The following is a 21,312-nucleotide window of genomic DNA, read 5'->3' on the forward strand; positions in this document are numbered from 1 at the left end:
TATGTGCTTAGGTTTCTATTCTTGTAAAAAAGAGACCACTTGATGTCTAACACAACAATTTATTTATCACTTTGATTAGAGAAAAGGATGTGATGTTGTTGTTTTAAAAGGAGAATAAATAAACTTTCTGTTTTAAAAGGAGGCTAAAGAGATGACAAGTGGAAGAACAGAACAAATGTCTTTATTCTTTCTTTTTCTTCTGCCTAGGAGACAGACAAGATAAACAATGAAGAATTATAATTGATAAAGTAATTGTAGAGATAGGCTACTAGAGGTGAAAATGAGACTCCTACATGATTATCTTTTCTTCCAGCTCAAGAAAAACCTTGTCTTTTCCTATAGTTACTGAAAATTCTGCCTTATATATCAAGATCTGAATTATACCGTTGAGTATCACCAGATTTATAGAAGACAATTTAGTGTCTGCTCATTTTGTTACTATTATTTTTATTTGTCGAGCAGCAGTTTTTTTTATTTGTTTGTTTTTGTTATATTTTTTGCCTTGTGGATTCTGTGTATTTTAAAGAAATAATTATTTCCTTCTTCACTTCTCCTGCTAGGAAGCTTAGAGTGAAAAGAGTGCTTCCTCTGTAGCACTTGGTTTGCATTTCATGTTCAAGTTTCACATCAGGCTCATCTTACTTTGCTTACTTGGCTTTTTATCTTTATAACATAAAATGTATTGTTTCTGCTAATTTATTTGCTTAGAATTTGGATGCTTAGTGCTTAGCCTTTGAGAATCAAAGATGAATATGAATTTTAGTCCTTTAACCTTACTAGAGGTGTGCCATTTTTGAAACAATGCAGGACACAGGATAGAGAAGTAAATAAAACAAGTACATACACTTTATTTAGGTAAGACTGAAATCTAGGGATGTTGCTGTGTATCTGGTACAGGGTATATACAAGGTAAAGACTCCATGGTGGATGGGAAAATTTCAGGTCAGTTCTAGGAAAAAAAAAAATCATATAACATAAATGATCTATGTAATCAATCTATGGGAAAAAGATAGGATAACATTATCACTTAATCAAGGGAAAAAGGTCTATTGCCTTCTCATGATCAGGGATTTAAAATAGGCAACTGATGGGTAGCCCCGATTACTAGAGAAAAATTGAGCTTCTATGCTACACAAGGCATATAGATTAGAGGTAAGGTGCCATGGTAATGATCCTTTTATCTGTGCCTCCACTTATATTAGTCAGTTGAAATGGAATAAGAAAAAAATCAGGGTTGTGAATTCACAACCACAACGTGTTATTTCAAGAAACACAGAACTGATTTAAATGATGTACATCTAAGCCATTTTCATTTGCATTGGACTGAAAGTTGGCATGTTTCTCAGTCCAGATGTAATTTATTTAAATTCCTTTAGTAGTTTTTCAATTTAGAAATATGCATAGACATAAAATCTTGCATGTGTCAATTTTTTTTCTATACATTTGTGACTTAAAATTGGCCAAATTATTAAATGGATTGTTCTTAAACTGAACTAAAGATGGCTTTCATTTATGATGCCAAGAAATGAAAAGTCTGATAATTAGGAGAATGAGGGATATTCTGGCAGTACTTTGTGCCTGGATTCAGGATTTAGGCTCTCAATGGGTTTCCAAAGTGACTTAATAATACAAAGCATATGTGTGTGTGTGTGTGTGTGTGTGTGTTTTTTAAGATTTTCATAATTATTTGGAGAGACACAGGGAGATGTCACACACCATAGGATATAGTTTTCCACCAAGAAATCCCCACTGGAAATTTCTGTCCTCAGTCCTTTTCTTTCTGAGCTTCTAAAATGTTTCTATCTCTGCTTTTCTGTACTGCTCCCCGTCCATCACTTTTTTCTTCCCTCCAGTTTCCACCCTATTACATACTCTATTCCCCATTTCTACCTCCCTCTGCCTTTTATTATACAGGGCAATTTGCTGAATATTCTTGGTTATTTAAGTATGATGAGTGTTTCTGTTTTCACCCCCTATTATTTTCACTGGGCCTTTCTTATGAATAATGCGGGTTTCTCCACAGGGAGGAGTTCTAGTGAATAGGATTATCTTTCTTTTTTGTATACACAAATATGCATATAGATACTGTATTTGAAATGTATTTCAAATACATGAAGTGTATTTTTAGAGGTTTAGCCTGGATCATGGTTTGAACACTCAACTCCTTAGGGTATCTAGAATTCAAGAAATACAGTGGGCTAAAATGATGGTGCTCTGGTCTTTTTCCTTTCAAAATATTGTGCTTAAGTAATAAAATGGCTGAACAGAGCATGATGATGGGCCGCATGTTGTTGAAGCATAACCTAGTCTACTCAGTGGTCAGTTTATAACTCCAGGCTTTTACAAACCCTAAATGTTTCCAGCTATAATAATCAATGCTTTGGATTTATTGCTGCTCTGATCAAAAATCTCCAATGGATTTCTATTGCAGAGAGTTCTGTGAAGGTAGGAACTTGGTCTGATTATATGTAATCTATCTATTTCTATCTATATCTACATCTATCTATATCTATATATCTCTATCTATCTATCTATCTATCTATCTATCTATCTATCTATCTATCTATCTATTTATCTATCTATCTATATCCTGCTGTCTCCTCAGAGATTAGGACAGTGGATAGGACATAAAAATTTGTTTAATATATGAAAATACAGGTTAAAATCTTCATCAGTCAGATTAGACTAGGTTATGCTTCGACAACAAATAGCCTTCAAGTCTCAATTGCGTAAAGAACAAATTATTTCTTATTCGTTATGGACATCCATTATGGGCTGGTAAGGGGAGTGAGGGCCTCTGCCCTTTGTAGTCATTCAAGATCCAGGCTGATAGCGAAGCTAGTTCCTGTTCTAGAGGTAAAAAGAGATCTAGAGGGTATCGCTTCAACAGCTAAAATGCTCTAGCCTCAAAGCAATACCATCAGTTCTGCTGACACCTTAATGGTCAGCACTTTATGGCCCACCCAACCATAAAGTGATCAGGAGGTACAATCCTACAGTTGCCAGAGATAGAAAGGTCCAAACTTCTTTGAAAGGTGAGAGTAGTTTCACTTTCAGTTGGGAGAATGAACTAAATTGTTTTAATGTTAAGATCTGTTGATGCTTATATGATTAGGGCAAATGATTATTGGCTGCAATACAATGGACTACAAGGTATTTAATAGAAAAAAAATGGAAAAGTGTTGGTATTTTTGTTCCATCACATATATATCTAGAAAGTCATTTAAACCTAAAAAGACAAGTCTTTCTTACAGTCTTTTTGTTTTAATTTTTTTCAGCAATTTCTACTTGAGTGCCTTGAACATAATCTATAGTTTCCAGTTTATTAAATTGAGTTGGAAACTAGATAAGTAACTATGTTGAGCCTTAATTGAATCCTTAGAAATAAAGAACATAAAAGTTACAGTTTTGCAAAATGGTAGCCTTTATTAGCAAGTGTGAACTTCCTTTTAATTTTGATATATTAGCATTGCACTGAAAAAACAAACCCCAAAACAATCATAGGGCAAAGACTATCTTCCACACTTTTATTTTTCAAATGCTTGAAATGTATTCAATATATGCCTCGAAGAAGAAAGTGTTAAAATCACAGCACTAGAAACAAAATATTGAATTGAGTGAATAATAATTTTTTGAGACTGTGTTAATGTTAAAAAAAATAAGAAATGTAATGGTTATTTTTTGAGGGTGGGTTGTTTTTTCCATGAATTGTTTTATCCCAGTATTTAAGAGATGGGCCTCTTGAGCCAGATCATTGGAGTTTGTAACCTGTGCTATCACTTACTAGTTATATTACTTTGAACAAATTTCTTAATCTGCCTGGCTTCCCTCAAGTTCCCCATTCATGAAATGGAGATAATAATGTTTATCTGGGGTTAGAAATAGCATTAATAATAGGGTTAGCAGAAAGGATTGAGTTATACCTTACAAGCAACATACTATAGAGTTGTGCTAGTACATGATGAAGGTTAAATGAACATTAACTTCTGCTGCTACAATTATTATTACTTTTTGTATTGATCATAGTCCATGTAAATACTCCGTGTATATTCATCAATACACCAATAATGTACCACAGAAATGAAATACGCAATACCAACCAGAACTTTGGCGTTTCTGACTTATTTTTAACTATAAGATTAGTATTTACTGTTATCTTGAAATTTGTTCATTGGTAAGGTTTAATAAACAGTTGTTATGTTACAAAGAGCTATTATGTGTACATTGTGCAATGTGAAAGACCAGTGGGAAAGATTGATGAGTCTGAAGGGTCCCTCGCTCTCTCACTCTGTATAACGTGAGAAAAGAGAATGGCTTCCAAAGACGCACTGCAGCATCGAAACTTTCTTCTAATGCCTGCAAAAGGCAAGACAGTATTCTGAAACATTTCAAAAGGTTTTTGAAGAAGGAAAATTATGAAAACTACCTTGATTCTGAAAACAATATGAAAGAATAGATAGTATGAGCTATAACAGTGAAGATCACATTGATCTTGTTCTCTGCTTTGTCCCATGCATCTAATACATAGTAGGTGCTTTATAAGTGATTCATGAAATAACTGAATGAATATTTCTGAGAATCACTGCTAGCGCATTCTAAATCTAAAATTGAAAATTAGGTCACTTTTCATGCATCACTGATGTTTAGGTACAATCACACTATGTTTCCGAAGAAGAAAGTGTTCAAATCACAGCACTAGAAACAAAATATTGAACTTCTGAGCGTTTTCTCTCCCCATCCTAGCATATTATTTGAGGGAGAGGGAAATTAAAAAAAAATGCCTTGAGCATATTTCTTTGTCAAAACACAATCTTCGATGCTGAAAATGACATATTTCTATTTATTAAACATGTTCAAAAAAACACAAAAGGTTTTTATTAAGCTTATGAATATGAACATTTATACTGTATTCCAGGTGTTCCATATTCCCAGATTCAACTGCTAAAACAATCAACAGACTTAAATTTATATAAATCTAACAATATTTTTGGTTAAATTACTGGTTATAAGAACATTAAGAAGTAAGAAATGGCTACTATTTCACTTTACCATTTACTGTTAGAAGTCTCATTCCCATTAACATTATCAATATTTTGCAGAATGCTTTTTTTCTTTTGTTTCTCCTTCCCTTTTACTCTTTTGGCAGAGTGTCATCGGTAAAGCTTCTAATATAATACCCCAGGCAATACAGTGTTACAGAATCAGTGGGCAGGTATTACAATTCACTGTAGCTGTAATAGAGGGTAATGTCACTTTAAGACATGTGATACTTTACAGAGGAGGGATGTATTGAAACAGACTACTGCTACTTACAGCACTGTATAGCAGCCCGGCTCCTGCATTTTGCTGCCTTACTCTGCCCCGAATGCACTGGAATGGGGATGGTCCATCATTAACTATAAACTGATTCTCGTCAGGAAACTGCACATTATCTCACCATCACTTCAAAGGTCTCGTCAGGCAGAGGTGACGCCAGGAGATGATTTAAAGGTGAAAATGACAAGGTTTCCACCCCTCAAACCTTGGCTCCTTTTCTGACAATACAGTCTGAATGAACCCAATGTCTCCTTTATTGTGGAAATAGCATCCGAAGAGAAAAACATATTTTTTAAAATCCTGATAAAGAAGATTATTGGAAAGCTCTTTAAAAAAAATCTTGAATTGTGGCACAGATGGATTTTAGAAAGTGTTAGAGCTTTCCAATGAACGCTAATAGAGTACTCTGCTCTTGGCTGGATTTTTCAGGTAAGAAGCCTCTTTTAAGGATTTAAGATTCGGAAAGCAGATTTGTAACCTATTCAGTCATCTCTAGAGAACTATGTAAGGTTGGATGCATTATTTGGGGGGAAACACCTATTAAAATAGAGGCTACCTCTTGGTAAGAGAGTGAGCAATGAGAGTGACATGCAGGAACCTTGGAAGTAATGCTGAGAATTAAAGAAAGTAAATGAAAAAAAAGGAAAATACTGCAAAGGTCAAGTCGCAGTAATCTTTTTGAGTGCTAAGACCAATGTGGGTGAAGAAATGAACAAAAGAAACTAGGCACTGAAAAACTGTTAAGTTTTGATTGTGGTAGGCTTTTTCAACTTCAGAGAAAGTCCTCGTGCATTGTAACTGAAATTTACAAGCAGTCTATGCATGCAACAGTCACCTATGTTTTGTTATTCTGTAATTTTCAGGGTATTTTGAAAAGTCCCCAAAATGCATTCATTTCTGGATTCACAGGAGGGGCATTGCTACTTATCCCCGCTGAAGAGAATGCATCTATGTTACCCTGATAGTTCAGAAGACAATGAGGCTAAATTTGTTGTATAAAAAAGTAAACAGTGGGCAGTGAAACTAATACAGTGAATGGCCCATCTGAATCACAGACTGGGGCAGGAAAGGCACCATGCTGTTTAAAATAATATTTTCCTACTTTGCACTTAATTATGGTTGTCATCGTTTGTCTATCACTGTCCTAAAACCCTTCTTAAAGATTACATCTCTTTCCTAAAACCAATAAATTATCTTGTATTATGTCTGTACACACACACACACACACACACACACACATTTCTTTGAACATCACATTTTTGAAAGAGTACCTATTTCTATGACTAAAGAAGTCACACTGGGAGATCACTAGGAGGTTTTAAATGTGTAGTTGAAATACTTGAAGTGTACGATTTCACAGTGAAAAATTCTTTAAAAAAGAAACAATCTTGGTTCCAAAGCTCTCTCTATCCAAGAGAAAAGCATATACTTAACTGGATTGTGTAGAAAATGCTTCCATATCACTAGCTGAGTAAGGATGATGTTTCAAGTTTGATTAATTTGGCAATATGAAATGAAGCATAAGGTGTTGTTTGAAAAATTAGACAATATGTAGTGCAGCTGAGCTTTGCAGCTCTAAGATTGTTATAGGTACAGATAAGACTTTCAAAGTTTCAGCACCTGCGAAAAGGTGTATGCTCATCCATAAATACATACACCACCTGTATATGCATATTCATCAACACTATACAACAAATGCCACAATGGGATCTTGGGAGGCAAAGCAATATTGTAAATTAAGGCTCACACCACGACAGAAACATAGATCTTGCATCTGAAACTCATTCTGGCTAAAACAATTCTTTCTGATTTAAGTCCAGCCAAAAACACTGGTTCTATCAGGAGATTACAACATGCCTCTGAGAAATGATTACTTAGTTTAGAAGATAGCATAGAGATTAAAAATTCATGACTGTAGAATTAAAAAAAAAAAAAAAGAATCCAATCTTTCCTTTCAGGCTTATGTCAGACTTTCAATGAAGTTAAAATGAACAGGAGTGTGCAGCTTTTCAATGCCTGGAATAACTAAAACTTAAAAGATCATTGTGAAAAACAGGATGTTTAGTTAGGATACAATGTTTCAAACTGCCTGATAGTCAAACTTCAATTTATTTTTGTATTTTGCCAATCCTCAGAGTGGTTTTGCAGAATTTCAAAAATGAATTCATGATCTCCTGGAGAGTGCTTTACTTCAATCCTACTTCATGGCATGACCTCTGCTGGGTCATTTTTTTCTAGTAGAAAAGGGACATGACGTGTGTGACACCCCCTTCTCTCATCAGTCGAACTGACTGAGCTGGGGGCTTGAAGCTGGAGCTAATTCTTCCTGTCTAATGTTTTCTTCAGAGAATGGCAATGGTCTCTGCGATGTCCTGGGTCCTGTATTTGTGGATAAGTGCTTGTGCAATGCTGCTCTGCCATGGATCTCTTCAGCACACTTTTCAGCAACATCACCTGCACAGACCAGGTAAGCCGGTCGTTGGCTCCACTACAGCCTCCGGTCTCACCGCTGACTCCTTAAGAGATGATTGAAGGCAAGTGACAAAAAGTGTTATAGTGTGGGCAGCTTGCCTCTGAATTCCAAGACATATTGTTGGCTGGATACTTTGGGGAAAGGGGGGTTACTAAAATGACTTGCAGGTATTTCTATTAACTTCTTAGAAAAAGGGATTTTATCTAAGAGCCCCCCACCCCTTCCACACCTAAAAAGTAGAAATCATTTGTTTTTGGCAACTTTGGCCAAAAGTGATATATTCTGTAAAAGGTGGGATAATTTTCAAGACTTGAGGAATTTTTAGGGAAGTCAAATATGATCTTTGTAACTGATAAAATAACGTGTGCATATTCCTGGGATGCATTTTTTATCTAGTAGTGATACTATAATCTCTGTGTGTATGTGGCTAAGGACTTTGTGAGAATGTTAGTGCCCAAAGTAACTTTGGAAGTAGTTTGTCAATGAAAAAGAAATGAAAAAGTAACTTACTATTTCTTGTCTGGTTTAATTTGTCTTCTTTCCTTTCTCCCTTTCTTCACTTTCTGTTCTTCTGGTATGCTCCATGGCTTCTCTCTCTCTCTCTCTCTCTCTCTCTCTCTCGGCACTTTTAGGGACAAGTTCCTTTTAGCCTGACTTTTTTTTTTTTTTTCCTAGATTGAATTTTGAGTTCCGAACGTATTTTGCTTTCTTGATCTTTCTGTTCAAAGTATATTTTCTACCCTTTCAATGGTCTCACTCTTCAATCTGGATTTTTCTCTCCTTCTTTGCTTCTCCAGCTTTCTCATTACTGTCCCCTAGCTCGACTATCCTTACCCGCCCAGATTCTCGAAAAGATTTCCTTCCATTTTCTATTTAGCTTCAGCCTTTGCATCCATTAACTCCACCCTCCTTCCTCCACCTTCACCGCGTCTGGGCTCTGGGGACCAGTTGCACGCCCAAGCTCCTGATTCTCAGTTCTCAAATGCTCCTACTCCTCCACCCTCCTCTCCAAATCCCTTTCTGGCCTCCTCCCATCCTCCTCGCTTCCTCCTGCTGAGCAGTCCAGCGTCCACGCCTTTGCCTTTCCTCGGCTCTGCTGCGGGCCTGGGCACGGATCCTGGGCTCCTCCTCACAGTCCTCTAGCAACACTTCGCGGGGCGCAGCTTGCAGACTCTCTGGGCTCTGCTTCCAGGCTGGGGGTAGGATGGAAAAAGCGCGGATGCAGTCCGGGGTCCTTCCGCGCGCTCGCACCAGGCTGTAGGGGAGCGCGCCAGCCAGTTCTTTGCCGTAGCCCAGGTCGCCCGGGTAGGAGAGTCGAGGGCCTGAGCGCAGGGCCGAGGCCGGGAACTGCCTCTCGGCCCCCGCCACCCTAATTCCCCACGCCCTGGGGAGGGAGGCGAGGGGGCGCTGGTGTCCCTGCAGGTGGGCATGCAAAGCGCTCTGCGGCTGCTGCGCTCCTGTTTTTGTGCCGAGTGTGTCCTGAGCCTTAAGTAGACTCCGCCAGACTCTGAGGCTTCAGTGCCCAGGTGGAGGAAAAACGAACGTGGGTTTCGGAAACTCCACGTTACCTCCAATCAGTTAATCACCAATTTGTTCTGGCAAAAAAAAGTCTTTGATGTGTTACACAGCCACACAAAATACGTGGGAAATCTGCATTAATCGTAACACTTAAAAATAAGAGTACATAACAAAAACAACTATTGTTAGTATTTTACTCCCGCAAGGTTAATTCCTTTTGCTTGGCTTGATCCTTATACAAGTAGATGTAATCTCTCTCCTGCCCCCACACCTTTCGCCCCAGACTAAAGTTCTGAGGGACTGGGTGACTTGTCTGAGACCACACAACTAATAACTGTCATTAAAGGTCAGGTTGGTCTGATTTCACCCTCAGAGCCTGTTTCCCAAGGAGGATACACAGTTAGTCTCTGAATGTTCAGAATAATTTTGTCAAGTAGCCTCTTTGAGGAAGTGTGAGCCCTTTGACATCATTTGTGAAAACTTTCAGGTTATGTAGATAGGTGGAATCATTTGAACTATAAACCCATTCTGAAAAGCAGCCATGGCAGAACTGGTGAGAAGTAGTATGTGGTGATGGCAGAGCTCAGGACTGACCATCATCTCTGTCACTTAACATGAATGACATGACCTTGGGCAAGTCACTTCTCTGAGCCCAATTTCCCCTTTAGGGGGTGTTGTGGAGTGTAATGAAATAATCTTCTGGAAAGTGCTTTGTTAACTGTAAAGCTCTTCATAAACATCAGGAATTGCTGGCATTATCCCCACTTAATAGACAAAAAGCATGCATGTTAGAGATGTCGAAGGAGTGAAATGGTGCTATTCATGCAGCTAATAGTCCAACCACATAGTCAGGACGAAAACCTTGCTTTTACTCTTGAGGTTGCTTTTTAGCTATGTGGTACCTTGCTAGAATATACCACCAAATTCTATGTGTCTTATGTTACTCTCTATGCACATAGTCATGAAAAATGGTACAGTTTGCAATGAGCTTTCACATAGACTGCCTCTATTAACCAGTTAATATATGAGATTTTTTGGGTGAGAGGTTATGACTATGCTACTTGTAATAAGTAAAATCATGTCTTTATGGGGTTTATCAAAATATTATAATTTCAAACTGAGAAACACATCATTAGGTTCTGATGAAGTTAAACTCAGTATTTGTTTTCTCCATTGTCAACCCTTAGAAATTACTTATTATCACCAATGCATGGACAATCTGTATGTAAAATACTCCAAGAAACTGCAGCTAGGAAACCATTTTCAACTCCAAGTGCTTATACGTCTGAAACTTAGTTTAGTTTTGTTGATGAAATAAACTATAAGTATTCCTTTCTAGATACGGAAAGATTAAAATGGCATTAAACTCAAAGTCCAATGTATGTAATATGGTTATTCAACTTTCTCGGGTTTTTGAGAGTAGCTGTAAAGATTAAAGCAATAGATCTTGGACATAGCAATATTCTAGATTATTTCAGTCAGAAATACAATCTTCTTTAATAGTCTTCTGTTTTGATTTTAAGAGTAAATATATGCTTTTTGTGATGAGAGCTGGGATGTTTCTTTTTGTGGGTCTTAAATCTTCAGGGACACTAATGAAATGTGTATGAAAACAAGAGGGAAATCAGGGCCAGTTATCTGTGACAATCCACCCCTAAATGAGCAAATAAATAAATAAATAGCTGGATAAATGAGCAAAAAGAAGAAACATAATCTCATTTTCTCAAATCAGTTAAAACAAGTGACATGATGAGAAAAAATGAGACACCAGCAGACTCTGAGCCTTGCCACATTTGCCTAACCTTGAAAAATCGCCTCTTTCATAAAGCAGGAGCAGGCAGACACCATGTGCATACCAAGTATCTGGGAAATGTGAAAAATGACAAATCTTTCACTCAGAGCCCTGAATGGAGGGAGAGTGAAGGCTTTACAGCTGCCTCCTCACCTGCTTAGGAACGGCTAGCCCCCTCTCGCCAGCCTTTTACAGGCAGCTTCACCATCCCCTCAGTAAGATTGATGGTGCTCTGATCCCAAGCAGCCAATTTCAGTCTCTCAAGAAATAATCCACTACACTGACAGATGAGTGGAATTTGACATGATGTTCCCCCCTCGTTCAGATTGTGTAGCACCTGGATGGCACCAGCCATCCCAGGTCCTTTAGAGGAAATGGTTAGAGATTTGGGCCAATTTCTGCTGTCAAAACTTGAAATCAGGACAATGTTTTTGTGAAACCATGAATTTGTGATCTGTCTTCTCAATGCAGTGTGTGTTGTACACAAACAGAATGAGAATATGTTAACTAGAAAACTGATTGATTTTAAAGTATTCCCTTGCAGTTCCTAAGTACTTTGTATTTTTCATATTTACAGTATTAGGAATGCACCATTTATTTTGTTACTCACTAGTTAAGGAAGATTAAAAATCAATTTAATGAAAGTGAATTTTAAAATTACACAAATGAGTATAATGTTCTATGGATTAACAGATTTTTAATTTTAATTAATATTTGGCTAAATCTAGTTTTTACTTTGGGAATAATGTAGGAAATTACTATAACTATTTGAAGAACACTCATGCCTTTTTAAAATATATACATGATAGCTATAAGGAGGGCACTTAATTTAAAAAAGGTAGACTACAAATTGTTTCAGTAATTAAAATAGACAGCTTCAATTCTATACAATCACCAGTTGTTGTGTAACAAGTGAAAAATGATGAATGGTTTGCTTAATGTAACTTTCTAATTTAGGATTGGATTTTTTTCCCTTATGGATACATAAATTACAACAGCAGTTTTAATGATTACTTAATTTCAAGTGTGGGGGTGTATGTGTGAGGGGTTGTCCTTGAAACTTAATAAAATATGAATCATTTCAAAATACTTTAGTGAGAAAGTTCCTTGAAATTATCTAGTAATTTAAATTATATAGATAAATTACATGAGACAAGAAGTTATAAGTGCCTAATGAATCATTTATTCTGGAGTCACTGCTATTTTATTGACAAAGGTTTATAGAAATTGTATCTAAAAAGATTACTCTGAACAGAATAGTCTATTAAATTTATACTTGGCCTGATTTAAAGCTTTATCAAGCAAAATATAGAGATATTCATTTACGACTTAATTATTAGTACTGAAGATCACCATCCATTTTTAAGTGTTTTTTAAATTAAAATATAAAAAAGCATTGTTGTATGCTTTGTATTAATTTTTACCTTATTGTTCAATATTATTTTATTGAAAGCTGCTGAAGGCATGCGCATTAGAATGCCAAGGTACATTACAATAAAGAATTGTCTTATAAAATAGTGAGGAAAATAGTGGTTGCATAATGGCTTTTTAAGAATGCATACTAGCACCAGGTTTCTAAGTGTAGTGAATTGGTGTAAAGATTAAGGAATAAGGTTGTTACTTGTAAACTGAGGCTAGCGATAATCCATTGATCATCTGAATGATGATATTAACCTCATTCCAGAGTAAGAGTGCAGCTATGAACATTTGGTAAGACCCCCAAATATTAGAACCAGTAGAGATGCAAATAAATATTTTCTGTGGATCCCATGAACTTTAAGAGAATTATTACAATGCTATATAAATATAATTACTATGTAAACCCAACGCTATGACCTCAATTTGTAATTAAGGCAAATAGATACTATAAACATTTAGAAGTTTTGCAAATGAACATTAACTTTCACTTGTTAATTTCTTAAAATTCATTTAAGATGACAACTTGAATTCTTTTAAAAACTCTCCCAATTTAAAACTCTGTAAAAATTTCAGAGTTTTATTGTATAAAATAGTACACCATTTTGTGAAAACAATTTGTCAGTGTCTCCCAAAATGTAAAATATGAAAATCCTAACACAATTTCATTTCTAGACACTTATCCTAAGAAAGTGATTGAACGAGTGTGAAAAGATGTATGTTAAGGTTTAGTCACTGTAACAATGATTTTAATAGCAAAAAATTAGAGGGGACTTTAATCTCTATCAAAAGAGGATTGGAAAATAAATCATGGTACATCCACACAGTGGGATTCAATTTAACTATTGCAAAGGATGAAATATGTTTATATATACTTGTGTGCAAAAATGCCCACAATATACTGTGGAGTGAAGATAACAAGGAACAGAACACTGAGCTTCAAAGTACTTTTGTAGCTAAAAAATATTTGCACATGCATAAAAATGTCAGAAATGACATAGACATTCCTTATACAGTGTTAGTTCAATGTAGTGGAAGGACTGAAATGATTTAGAGGTTTCTTTCTCTAATTCTGTATTTTTTTGGATTCATTTTTAGTATGAGTATATGCTGCTTTTTAACAAAAAGCCTACAATATTATCTACAGAGAATTTTATGGCAAAATTGGAAACATACCAGACAATTTTTCCAGTTTAAGGAATGAGAAAGAAGTATAGGTAGGAAAATATCATGAAGCCCTTTTCTTTCTAAGAGCCTTCAATATTCAATCTTCAATCTTCAACAAAATGTCTAGACTAGCATCTCCCAGTTCACAAAACACTGTCCCCTCCAAGATGCTCCTTGGAAAAAACATGTTACGATAACAGTCACTGCCTGGTATGTTCTCCTCATGAGGTTTACAGTGCATGTTAAGTGTATGAAAGTTCTGGAAAGATTCACAGAAACTTGGTGGTTTTTAAGTTAAATTTTGAAACATTTTTTTAATTTGGTCAACATTAACAGTGCCTATTCAAATCACGTGCATTGAGAAATGTGGGCCAAGATAATTCTGGAGTCCTGTGCTAGTCAACTTTTTATCACTCACTTCTAGTGAAGAACTTGATATATAATAGGCTCTCAAAAAATTTTGTGTAAAATTATTAAAGAAAGAAGGAATGACTGTTCTGGTGGCATTTTAAACTCTCATTTATTTGTTACTACTTGTATGTGAGTGTTTGTGTGTATATGGATAGATGCAAATGTATCTCCGTGTGTTTTGTAATTAGGAGATACCTCAAATGGAGAGTGATATAAACATTAAATTATCAGTATAACATACTCATTTATGTATGTATCTGCAATGTTTTTTATTGATATTTGACTTTTTTTTAACATTTGGCAGCTATTCTATTAATCAAAATAATCCTAAGAATATACTTACAAATGTAGTAAAAAATTAAATCCCTAAGGTTTTCAGTCACAGCATGGATTTTTTTTTTTTTCTAGAGATTTAGAAAGTATTATAGGCATGGTCTTGAGGGACAGAAGAGAAAATTCACTTAGCAAATAGGTAAAGTTGCTTTCAAATCTTTTGCTATCAAGAGAAAAATTTACTTCATCTTTGTAACAGTGAGAAAATAACACCAGACGAGCAATTTTTCCTTTCTTTGGGGTAAAGAGAAGATGAATCATTTTGTTAACAATTTGTATAAACTAATTGAATTCTCCAAAAATGATGTCCTCAAAGCACTTAGGGACCCTCTTAGCCCACTATTTTCTTTTCCTCCCTCATCTTTATATAATAAAAAAAGTTCAGAGAAAGGAAAGATAAATGATATTATCATAGTGAATTTTCTCTCAGAAGATGGATATGCTAAGGCATCTGCCTATTCATTAAGCAGATTCTTCCTTCGTGCAGGGAAGGAGTCAAACCAATCATCACCCTGAGTGCAGAAGAAAGGAAGACCTCCTACATCCTCAGCCAATGCCATTGTTCTGCTGAAGTAATTACCTGCATTACCCTTTACTACACCATTATTAGACCTTCTCTTCTAGGCATAGCTCCATTTTACCTAAGAATAAATCCAAGCTAGTTGAGTCTGTATACATATAAAGGATTTTTCTGATAACCCATTTGTGTGGATGAAGAATGGACCGATTGAGTCATATGCTTTGAAATGAAGACAGAATGCCAGCTCCCAGATTTAGATAAGCTACCCCACAGTGGGTGGGGGACAAAGAACTTCAATGCTCTTGAAATTGACAGTATAACTTGGATTAAGGTCAGCAGGCCAGCAGGTCATATGTCTCACTGAAAAAATATTATGTAAGTATTCAATAAATATTTTCTAATCAACTAGCAAGAATCTTATATTCTTTAAAAATGACTATAGTGGCAAGAAAGCAGCACATTAAGCCTTTTTATATCTATTGGTAATGAGGAAAGAGCACCAGAGTAGGAGGACTCTGAAGCTTTCAGGATCTTAAGGTGTCAGTTGCAAGGTTCAAGATGAGTGAGTTGGAAGGAATTGGTGATTTTCATATTGTCCCTAGCAGCTCTAAGGAGGTGAGCCATACATTCTATAAACGTTAAAAGTATATTCTGCCAAATAATGAAACTATAAGCTGCCCAAGAAACTGATTCATGGATTTTATCCATTTGATAGAGCAAAATTCAGTACAAAATCACTTCTGTATATTTAAAAAAGCTTTCTGCTAAAACCATTTGAAAACTTTCTGGATGATTTCGTAGATGGACAAGGCAGACACCTTCATAGATCAGGCAGTTAACAAGCTACTTAGACCAGTGGAAGGACCAAACATGACAAAATGCCGAAAACCGTGGCAACTAAAGAACATATGCACATCTGCAGGTCACAACACATCCTTAGATACACCTGAGGTGGGCTCATTGTGACTAAAGCATCCAATATTTTAAGGCAAGCCAGATACCTAGAATTTTATGTGTAATTTCCTTATCTTTTAAATGTCAAATGGGCCAAACAAAACTTGACTCAGGGCTGTATCCCAGCTGCTGACCGTCTGTGTGTGACCTCAGACAAGATTAATTCTAGCTCCAACATATTATGATTCCTAATGAATTTATCAAATCCTTTCATGTAAGCAAGATGCAGATAGGTGACAGCAGTTGGGGCCAAAAAGGAGAGTTCTATGCATATATATCTTGGTATGCTTTAAAATTATGCCCACGGTTTAGTCCTAGCCTGAGTTACACCCAACATGCTAAAATGCTGTGTCTCTGAGCATTTTATATGATGCTAAATGATATCACTGGGAGTCTGATAAACTGTGAGCATTTATATAATGAAGCCAATGGCTTAAACAGAGGTCTCATTTAAATCTCAGCTAAAAATCAATTAATTTTCCCATAGATTAAGGTTTGGGAGAAATAGTAATCTGCAAATGTAATAAAACAGAGGGAAACATCAGCAGCATAGTTATGCCTATGTAAAACCTTTAATTTAATACCTTATTAACATTCTCAATGTCTAAAGTCCACTAGTAGGTTGTAAAATTAACTTGAAATGCAAGGGTTTTTTTTGTCCTTTTGAGCAAATGATTTAAGATTTCATGTGTATTCTTTTTACATATGAATACAGGCTACTTATTAGTACACTAAATTATGATTCTACTAAAAATGACATGTAACTAAGGCTAACTGAGTTTCCTTAATTCAGTATTCGACTAAGAAAACTGCTGCCAGCCCTCGAAAGCATTGCAATGTGCCTGCATGCAAATAATTAGAATTCATGCAATTTGGGGAAGGGTAATTTGTTATTAGTTTATCATGAGTGTTGTTTGAGTTGTTAGTGATTTTCAGTTGCTGTGGTCCTTGCTTGTAAATCATAAATTAGTGTTGGTTTAGTTTCATCATTATCAATTAAGTTTGCTGTGGGCTGTTTCATTAACCCTAGTCTGGAATGATGCATATTTGCATATTTTGGATTTTAAATTTGCTGGAGATGGACTTTAAGACATTCTTGAATTGTGATTCAGAAATCATTCATCTACATCCTTATTATGATACATGTATATATAAATCACTCTCAAATTTATTTGTATGGTGATGCTTGTATCGATTATATATTGCCTGTGAACCTATGGAACATAAATCTCAAGGTAAGTAACACTTTTGGTTTATTTTTCTGTCCATAGGGCATCATTTTATAAAATATGAACATGTTAATAAGTTCATCTTATTTTATAAAAGTAATTAGTGATTCATAAACATAACCTTCCAAGTATTTATTACCTAAGTATTTTTCTATTGGGAAGTGGAAACAGATTGGAATTGGATATTTCACTTCCTCAGTTTGCTGTGGTAAGATGTGAATGCCACCATTCTATGAAGAAAGTTGTAACTAGAGACCAGCTCTTTATAGATGTCCGAATTTAAAAAATATATGACATAGCAAAATAATAATAAAATGAAGTCATTTTTCTGAAACAAAATGATAAGCTGTAAGAGAATGTGCTACTTAGAAGCTTCAGAAGCCTCAGAAGAGGTCTTATTGAGTTCAATTGTCTTTGTAGCTTCTTATATCACTATCTGATGAAAATGCAAGATACCATGCAGTGGACATGTGCTTGAGAAACTAGGTCACTGGGTGAACATTTGTAGGACGTTTTTGACAGCTACTCCCAGGACTGTTTAGAAGTAAAAGCAGATTTATAGTGTATAGTGCCCATCTCCTGTTCTCCATCTATCACAGGCCTAAGTAATTAATTAACCACAGAGTCTAAATGTGATTTCAGAATCTTTCTCAGTCCTTATCCAGGCACAACCTATTAATTGACTGACACCAGCATGCAGGTTAAGTCTTTGCCCATCCCTGATGTGCGTTAATTGACTGACCTTCTCCAAAATCTCTCCTATCCAAAAAATGCATGCCATTAAACACTTCATTAAAAAAAGAAATAAGAAAATGAACCCAATTGCAACTAAATCAAATTTAAATAGCAACACGTGTCTAGTAAGTGCTACTTAAGATTGTGCAGCTTTGGACAATTGTCGACTTCTAAGAGCTGCAAAACTTTCTTTTCATTACTTCCAGAAATTTTTATTTCCTTTTCCAATTCTTTTCTAACTCTGTGTCCACGATACAAAGCCGCTTGTGATATGAGTTCTAACCCAACAGGGTACTTTGTGATCATAAAGAATGAAACAATTCATTCTGAGCAGAGAAGATTTGGGAAACAGTCATGAAAGGAGTGATTTTGTGTTAGGCTTTGAATATTCGTTAGAGTTAGTAGGAAGGATCAAGGGTGGCTTATTCAACCAAAGGGAACAGAACAACTAAAGACTTAGAGACAGGTAAGGGAAATAAAGTGGGGTGGTGACAGACCTGGATGGCTGTAGGCCCTAAACTCGTTAGAGAAGCTTTGTATTATTCCAGTTAAAGAAAAAGCAGGATTTTTTTCTTTGTTACTGTTTTGTAATCAAATATACACTGATGACTACAGATGGAAGGAAAGAGCTCACGCATCTACAATTGAAGTTTCTGTGGAAAGCAAGTTGGTTAATTAACAAAAATGCAACCGTGGAACTCTGACTAGTCTTATGAGTCTCATGAGGACTTTTACACCTTTGAATTATTGTTACCCTTGTGTAATAAAAGATAAAACATGTCTCTACTTTTGATTTTAAAAGTTTGTATTTTATATTTGAAGACTTCTGCATCTCTCTAAATCAAACAGCCCTGATATGGGCTCGCTCTTAAGATATGACATTCGATCTGTACCACAACCCTACATGGTTGATACTGTTACACTGCGAAGGGTGGATAATAATGATGAAACTGAGATAAAAGCTTAGATTGTGCCCTCTCAGCAAGGAGCATTTTCCATCACAACCAAGTACTACTAGCTAGTCTTGGTCAATTGAACTTTTCAAAGCACAATGTTGAGGGGCGTTGTTCTACATTCTCAGGTTACTGTGTCTTGGGCTTTTCCCTCGCCCATATCAGGCAATAATTTTGAGTGCTGTGGCTGACTAAAGCTTTAGTCTTAATTTTGTTATGCCAACAGGTCTGGCTGAGAGCATGCTTTCTTTACTTGTCGGATTAGCAGCATCTCATTTTTTAAAGTATTTTTTTTATAAGCTATTGTCTCCCAACAAATTTTAGACTTTGGAGACTTTGTGCTCCAGGCAGGGAAGCAGAAGTATAGAAGAAATCCACATTTATTAGACTCAGTCTTAGTGTAGATTTTTCTGTTTTACCTAAAATGAAATTATAAATCATTCACACTGAAGAAAATTCTCTATAACTGCAATTTAACTTTCTGATACAATTTTTTGGCATTAATCATGTTGAGAATTTATAAATTATCTAGAATATTGTAAAGTGGGCTGACCTTTCTGGTAAGTGGTTTGATCATTTGCAGCAGTGTCTTTTTGCAAAAATATGAAATTTGCTGTCTTTCAAATAAAACTTGCTAGATCCATAGTCCAATAACATGTGAGGTAGAAATTGCTTACATAATCAGACCTGAGGTCTCACTTTCAAATTCTCATTGTCAAAATAAATCTCTTCCTCTCTTCCAAAATATCCACATGGCTAATGATGGCAAATTCCTGATCCACATCTTACTCTCCTGTGATTATGCCATTGAAGATATTGCTAATCAATTATGGCACTCTGTATTTGAATCCAGATTTAACCTTTGAATCCTTCCAAGCAGTGCTTCAATGATTGAGTTGTTAAAGGAGATAGGAATAATTTCAAAAACAATAACAACAGCCATCCTTGGAACCATCATTATCTACCACCTACTATGTCACATACTGTACAAACTGCCTTACATGGACTTACTGTTTAATTTTGAGATGAAGTATATTATCTATTCTTGATCTATTTCTCCCCTCAAGGTGGACTATGTTATCCATTTAAAAATAATTAAGTGATTTAAATGATTAAGCAAGTTAATACACATAAAGTACTTACAATGATTCCTGGAAGAGGTTAAATATACATCATGTGTGTAGTATCTACATACATATTTGGAAATTAGGTAAAGAGTGGACTTGCTTGCAGGCTTTTCATCTGGCCTCACCCTCTTTGTCACCAGTGACTCTTGGCCAAGTAGCTGTAGGGTTAGGAACAGGTTTGTAAACTAGGAAAACCAGGAGTTCATTTCCCGGCTCTATTATCATCACACTATTAGCTCTAAGTATGGTCAGGTCAGTGTCATTCTTTCTGCTTTGCTCATAAAATAGAGATCCCTGTTTATAAATCTCTACCGTACAGGCTTAAGTAAGAAATAGAAATGATGTCTGTTCAACACCTGCTATACAATAGGTGTCCAGCACATGGCATCTCATTATTTTGCTACATAAATAAATGTCAAAGAAAAGATGGTATAGAAGGACTACTTGGTACTAACATAGCCACCTATAATGTTTTACTATATATATAAAAAAGGAAACACATAGAAATCTTACAATTTGGAATTATTTACCCACTTTATGATAATTTTCCACATACTCAGCACAGATAAGAGATAAAGATTTTTATGGCTAACCTCTACGCTGGAATTCATAATGATTAGCCTTGAGTTCTAAGTCAATGTGAACAGGTCAATACTTACAGTATCCTTTCTTCTAACAATGTTGTATACATAATTACGGAGGAAGGTGCTCTAATTAATAAGTTTGATAGCATCTCTATGATCTCAAACATTAGAGAAGTTTGGTTAATTAATTTAAACATCTGGCCAATAACATTAACAGGAAACAGTCCAAAAGTCAGCATCGGTGCTTTGCTATTCTCAGAATGGATTATAAGTCTATTATAACTCTATTAAAAGAGCTACTAGTCAACTGAAATCTGATACCATTTCTCCATACTCCCTCAGGTGTCTTTTTCTTTTCATTAACTGTGTTGTTCTTAAGACAGCTCATCACTTCTTTGTCATAGGACCTAACTACTAAAGGAAGAAACCCAAGTATATCATGATAAACACATTAGTACCTAAATGTCCATGGGTTTTATTTCAGGGTACCATTTTTGTTCACTCTTATGTGTAACCCATATTTTCTACTCTGAATACAAAATGAAATACTTGTACATTAACTGTTGACTAAGTATTCAGTGTCTAATATTTTGAACTTTAGCAAAAGAAAACTGTGCCATTGGTCAGTTCAGTTTTTTATGTTTTAAGTTTCTAGGAAATTTGTATCAACATTGAGAGAATAGCTTATACAGTTAGAAGCATGGATTAAAGATATTGAAGGTAACAAATTTGCAATTATTGTTTCAGAGTCCATTAAGAACCATACCCAACAGGGAAGAGCTCT

General features: G+C 35.6%; 1 protein-coding gene across 1 annotated transcript in view; it reads left to right on the plus strand.

The window, feature by feature from the left end:
- The first annotated feature begins 5,265 nt into the window (after positions 1 to 5,265).
- The window catches only part of FAM19A1 (family with sequence similarity 19 member A1, C-C motif chemokine like), a 529,496-nt gene continuing 513,449 nt past the window's right edge, over positions 5,266 to 21,312 (plus strand). Inside the window, exons 1-2 of the mRNA XM_011358478.1 lie at positions 5,266 to 5,745; positions 7,663 to 7,783. Coding sequence (XP_011356780.1) covers positions 7,666 to 7,783 — 118 coding nt within the window. The 5' untranslated portion in view covers positions 5,266 to 5,745; positions 7,663 to 7,665. The remainder of the gene's footprint in view (positions 5,746 to 7,662; positions 7,784 to 21,312) is intronic.

This window comes from Pteropus vampyrus, unplaced genomic scaffold (assembly GCF_000151845.1).
Source record: "Pteropus vampyrus isolate Shadow unplaced genomic scaffold, Pvam_2.0 Scaffold41, whole genome shotgun sequence".
In the NCBI taxonomy this organism is placed as follows: domain Eukaryota; kingdom Metazoa; phylum Chordata; class Mammalia; order Chiroptera; family Pteropodidae; genus Pteropus; species Pteropus vampyrus.